The following is a 6,306-nucleotide window of genomic DNA, read 5'->3' as shown; positions in this document are numbered from 1 at the left end:
AGACCCCCAAACCCACCCCCACCCTGCCCTCACCCACACAGGAGACCCAGTGCGACTGTCACAAGCAGCCAGCCCAGGACTGTCTCAGGCACTCCACGGCTCAATACGCTGTGGAGAATCTATTGATCTATTCTTTCTATTTGTACATTCGTTGACTGGCGTATCTATCTTTGCTCGTCTGTCTGGGAGTTGCTCAGTGTTTATGTGTTAATTTCTTCTGCAAATCATATTTCTACACTATATTCTCCTTACCTTCGGGAAATATTTAACCTCCTCTCTCTGTTATTAGATTTTACCAGGGCTTTTAATATACTCTGCACAGCAGTCTTTAAGATAGAGCAACAAAGGCATTGTGTAAATGTGAATATGTGTGTGTAGTAGAACTCTTGTGTTGCATCTGTACCATAGGGTACTCAATTTACAACCAATTCAACAGAACAGCAGTCAGTTTCTAGTCCCACAAATCAGGGTGTATATATATATATATATATATATATATATATATATATATATATATATATATATATATTATAATGGTTTAGTATTGACGGTTGAACTTAACAGAGTGAATAAGCTTTTAACAGATGATAAAAAGGAAGACAGTCAGTCAATGATGTGCAGATCAATATCATTCCACATTTACTTTGCTTATTGCATGCGTTTCCAGATTTTGTTATTTTTTAATTGCAAAAATTGACCTTTTTTGTGCAAATAAGTTCCCTGAACGTCTTGAGACTAGGAGAAAATCGTTGAGTGGTTTGTGAGCGTGAGCGCTGACCCGGCTCTCAGTCCCTGAACGGAGGGCTGCTTTTGGACTCTTTGTATAAAGTTTGTACATTTGTAAATATCTCGTGTTGTGTCACAGCTTCATGTATACGTATGGAAATGAGGGCGCAGCTCAGTAGGTCCCAGGTGCGGCCCTGCTGTAGAGATGCCATGGGGAGACACTGCAGACCAGACACGCCTTATTCAAAACATGCAGAACATGGTGTCAGTTTTTGCTGTTTTTGTGTAATTGTTGTATATAGTTTGCACTTAAATGAAATTTATGTTTTTGCCGAGCTGAAGAAAGGAACTCATATTTTTTATTTTTTCTTGACTCCCCAATTTAATTCTAGTGCCTTTCTACTTCTACGTCCATTCTAATCTAATTGTGTATTGTAATGTAATGCACAGCCCACTGTTATAGAATGGACTTTTGACACAGTGCCCTGGCTGAGGTTAAAAAAAAAAAAAAAGACAAAGGTTACTTATTTATTGATTTGGAAACTGCTTCACTGAACTGTGGTGCTTTTGTTTGTACAATAAATATCTAAAAATGCAATCTGGTGTCATGTTTTTGTGTTTTTGTGTATTTTTATATGTTTGCCTTAAATGAAATCTCCCCATTCTAATTCTAGTTCCTTTCTAATTCTAATTCCATTCTAATTCTAATTGTTATTGATAATGATCCACAGCCCCTGTTATAGAATGGACTTTGCCAACAGTGCCCTGGCTGGGTTTAAGAATACTGCTCTACTATCAGTCCTCTTTTTCCAACATTGTGCATCGCGTCTGCACAGTGCGATACGGTACAATGTGCAAGCGTGCTATGCTGAGGTCAGGCTGGCACACGACCGTAAACTACAGAGCGGACGGGTCCCTGAGTGTCAAGCAATATGTCAAGCTGGAGTATATATAAAATGTAACTCAATAGAGCATGAGAACATAAGAAAGTTTACAAACGAGAGGAGCTTTCAATGGTTATTTTAAAAATGGAATTTGAAAACTGAATGTTTCACCCCGTGCACGCACTCAACAGACCCTGTTGAAATAAATAAATAAATACATTGCTTATCACCGCTGGACGACTGGACGGGTCAAACCTGTCTCTGTAGAGTTCAGCAGGGACTCATATACAGTACGCGGAATGAGGAGGCAGGAGAAACGGGAAGCTTTCATTTTTAAAGCCAGATCCCTTTATCTGTTAATACCTTTAGTAATCTTCACCCCGGACGCAGGCTTGTTAAGTTCTGAACCAGAAGAGAACGACCCCGACAGCCATCAGCAGAGTGCCGCGGGCCGGGCGAGCGGAGAGCTCACTGCGGCTGTTGCACAGGTCATGTCTGCAGCAGTCGTACTTCACCGTGTAGGTGACTCCCCTGAAGTCAGTGGAGCCCAGGTCATTGCACAGCTCCTTGTCCACACAGCCTTTTCCCTTCAGGACTTCCAGCCCGCCGTATAGCCCGGACCCTGCGAAGCAGGCCCCCCCGTGTACACACTGGGTCTGCAAATTGCTGCAGCCTCTCTCTCTGCGGTCAAATTGGCAGTAGTAGCAAGTCAAAGCCCCTGAGGACATTATCTGCTGCAGGAGCACAGTGCAGAGCAGCAAGGACGACAGTCGATTCATTTCCAGGACACTGGGCGGTAAAACGTGTGTGCGTGTGTGTCATAACAATTCACAAATACAAAAACAGACTCATTCAGCCTGAAGGGAGCTAGCAGGGTGTTCACAGCGCTGAGGATGTAACAATGCAGCGCTGATGTCACAGGCGTGAGGTCACTCACACACAGCGCCATGCCGGTGCTGAAATGCATGTCAGATCTTGCTGTTGCTGTCGTTTGTCGTTGAACACGTGTCTGTTTGATCACAGCAGCACATACATGCAGTGCAAATGGTTTCACTCCCTTTCCTACAGCTTTAGCAACACACTGTCAGCAGTATTCAGTGTACAGTATATGAGACCAGATATGCAGGTGGATAATCATGTGCTGTCCTTGTTGGTATTCACAACCGCTGAAAGCAACAAGTGCAAGGGTTTGAAATATATTGTAAAGGATTTCAAATCTAGATAAACATGTAGGTGTTCATTTGTATATAACGAGAGTTACACACGACCTCCCCTCACATGACAGAGGCATTTGTTTGGCAAAACTTTAAAACCATGACATGAATCTCTCATTGGATAAGTAACTGACAGATGATACAGCAGTGCATCCCTGGTCTCTCAATGTACAATCATCAAAGTGTCTGAGTCAAAGAGTCTCTCAGCCGTACTGATGTACAGTATTCTCTGCTGAACAACAGCAAGGGCTTGTATTGAGACAGAAGGGGAACCAGCTGCAGGGAGCGATCGCTGCAGAGCGTGTCAGTGCTGTTAGAACATGTGTTAAAAGGCAGTACTGCCTGTGATTGAAGTGCAAGGCTCTGAAGTCTCTTTTAGAGGGCACTTACCTCAGTGCAACGGCCACTGTACTCGGGAACCAGATTGGCTGAGAGAATTGGACAATTTAAATTTACAACCTAACTGAATATTTCCACTTTACTGAATAACGATAGAGGGACAGAAGCACAGCACACAGACACACACGGTGCTACACACAGGCTTGGCCAGTAGTTTATTCCCTTTAAAGACTGTTCAGGGATCCCCTAGTGGATACAGATATATACAGGGGTTTGATATACAGAGTCTACACTGAGGGGTCCATCAATACACAACAGATTGCAAAACAACACGACTGCAACGCAGGTAGAAAAAAAACAAAGCAAAAAATACAAACCCGAAAATAAGCCAAAAGAAACAGACCCTGTGGCTCTAACCCTAATAACTTAACGACTCTATAAAACAACACACTTACTGAACATACAGTGCACTTAAACAGGTACGTGGGAATGTTACGATAAATATCTGCACTTCGGAGAGAAACGAACTAAAGAAATCTTCGCTCAGTCTTTTTTTTCCATTGTGCTTTTCTCTTTTTTCTTCTTCAGAGGCTGGTCCTCTTACTTATAACAAAAAAAACAACTAACTGATCACCACACCAACGCGACACAAAAATTCACAGATACAAAGACAGCAAAAAACAGTACGCCATCATCATCATTTCCACCAGTATTGTAAGCACAGTATTGTTGTAAGCACAGTATTATTTTCCTGTCCTCTCGCAGAGTTGTTTTTTTTATTTTTTCACACTGCCGAAGGGGAGAGTAAAAAAATAATAAAAAACAAAATAATAAAATGCAAAGAAATGGACGGAGGACTTCTCACGCCTTCCTGGTAAAGAGCGATGCTGATTGGCCGTGGCTCAGTCCAGGGCTCTAGGCACCTGATTGGATGGCCAGTGTGTCAGTCAGAAAGGAGCGGGATGGTTAAAGTTGATTGGTCTCTGGAACCAGTTGGCGTCGGGAGGGGCGGGATTTATGTGATGTTGGCAGGCGATGAGCGGAGAGCCCTCAGAAGTGTCGTCTCAGAGCCCGCCTCTTCCTGCTGTAGAAGTGGCGCAATCCAGTGTGTCGTGAAAAGTTCATCATGTAGTTTTGTTTGCGGGTGCTGTAGAGAGAGGGGGTGTGAGGGAGAGAGGAAGGGGGAGATGAGAGAGGGGAGGGAAAAGCACGTTTTAGACCAAAACTAGCTCGGCGTATCTACCAGTGTGATCAAAACAGACTGTAGGGTGATCTTGGCAACTTGCAGATGAGCACTGGCAATCAGCACTTCAACAGCCAGCGTGATCTTTTAAATAACCTTCCTTATGAGCAATGTGCAACTCGGTCCTGAGCAGCAGCACAGTGATCTGCAGCAGCAGCCTCTGCCCTGCCAGTGACTGTGCAACTTACAAGTGGAGGCTGGGGAACCATGGAGCAAATGTGAGGGAATCTGCAAGGTGACTGCCACCAGTCAGCAAAGCAAGTGCTAGCGAGTGGAAAGTAAGACACTAGCAGTCAGCCAGAACCAGGTAACGTGCATGTGCTGTCAGCCCTGCATAGAAGCAATGGTTTTGTCAGCTGGGCAGGAGGAACATCCTTTAGTCCCTGCAGTTTGCCAGAGTGTGCGCTCTCTTCCTACGGATGGGTGCATGTCAAGATGATCCTGCACATACAGGGGCTGGGAAGGTTCTATTGGACCTGGTCTGGTCATACAAACCACAGATGAATGTCCCGTCTGCACTAGCTTTCAATCAGATAAACCCTCCTAAAAGCACACGTTGGAACTGTAGTTCTCTGGTATTTCTGCATGCAACATAAGCATGTGCCACCTGGTGGACAAATTCAGTATCTCCGGTCGCCAAGCGCAAAGTTTCAGAGAATCCTTCAGACACTGTCTCTGGGAATGTGTAGTAAGTGACTGTACCCTGTAGGACAAGCCCACTAGGCAACTCTACTGAAAATATTAATCAGAAAGTATAGACATTCAAATAGTGTGCGTATTAAATACATCAAATATATATAGCAACCATTTTAGACATGTACTGGATCCTGCCCAGTTACACTCTTTACTATGATTCCAGAGACCCTAAAAGGTACAGCCACTTGAATCCCAGGTAAACAGAATGCATGCAAAGGAGGTGCCCTAGTCGTGCACGTGCACAGAGAGGCATGCAGGCAGAAGCACGGAACAGCACGGGCGAGGAGCACAGTCACAGGGAACATGCATCTCAGGGAGGCACAGCCCCAGACTGGGATTAACCACTTCACTGCCAGACTAACACCCAGACCAGCAGCCATATCCAGCTTAAATAAAGAAACTCTGTCTGTGCCAATGATAATGCTAGTCAACAGTGTTGAAGCAGGATGAAACCTGTGCTTTAATGACAGACGCACAGGTGTGTGTACAGTATACACTGGCTTCATGTACCTTCACACAAAGTCGTAGTATAACTCCACAGTAATTCCCATGTGATTGCAAAGGTGCACACCACCTGTTGGCAGTCCAGTGTAAGTGATGCCGAAGCAACTGAAAGATGAAGGTGCTGTACCTGGGTGTCCACAGACTTGCTCTGTCCATAACCCATTGCAGTGAAGTGGTTAGCCTCCTGCTGACTGCTGTTTTGAACCTCCTGAAGCCCCACAGTTCAAGGCATTCTGGGGGTTGTAGTTCCAGGGCATCCTGACCTGGCATGTTAAAAACCTACACATACCTACATTGTCTCAATTGCCTCCCTCTGCCTAGAGTCACCAGTGGCCAGCAGGTTCACTGCTTGTATCCCTTCAGCCCCTGACTGACTCAACTTATAAACTCAAGCTCCGGAAAACAGATATCGAAAAACCAAAGAAAATGAAAAAACGAAATCTGGAAATGTTCAGTCACCTACAGTACAAAAGTGTTCCAAGTTACTGTCAGTAACTTCCTAAAACCACAAGGCAAAACAATTACAGTTTTACTGCAATCATTAACATATTGCTAAAATTCTGGTCTAAAGATATTGTGTAGCACTGTAGACTACTGACTTGGAACTACAATTCCCAGAGTGCTTTGTTGCCCGGATGATCTGTGCAGGTAAAGACCATTGTCCTGATTGGCTGTGGGGTTGGAGGCTAGGGCTTTAGCA

General features: G+C 44.4%; 2 protein-coding genes across 3 annotated transcripts in view; both read right to left on the bottom strand.

Moving 5' to 3' along the window:
• Window positions 1–2,005: 2,005 nt before the first annotated feature.
• Window positions 2,006–2,389, bottom strand: LOC121318981 (protein Bouncer-like). Its single transcript, XM_041256220.1, has one exon. The coding sequence runs from the start codon at window positions 2,387–2,389 to the stop codon at window positions 2,006–2,008; it is 384 nt and encodes a 127-aa protein (XP_041112154.1).
• A 966-nt stretch (window positions 2,390–3,355) lies between these two features.
• Window positions 3,356–6,306, bottom strand: part of LOC121317960 (reelin-like) — a 167,095-nt gene continuing 164,144 nt past the window's right edge. For both annotated transcript variants that reach the window (XM_041254055.1, XM_041254056.1), the window contains one exon: window positions 3,356–4,310. In XM_041254055.1, the coding sequence (XP_041109989.1) occupies window positions 4,214–4,310 (97 nt within the window). In that variant the 3' untranslated portion in view covers window positions 3,356–4,213. The remainder of the gene's footprint in view (window positions 4,311–6,306) is intronic.

This window comes from Polyodon spathula, chromosome 7 (genome assembly GCF_017654505.1).
Source record: "Polyodon spathula isolate WHYD16114869_AA chromosome 7, ASM1765450v1, whole genome shotgun sequence".
Taxonomy (NCBI): Eukaryota; Metazoa; Chordata; class Actinopteri; order Acipenseriformes; family Polyodontidae; genus Polyodon; species Polyodon spathula.
This window is presented reverse-complemented; position numbering and strand designations above follow the sequence as displayed.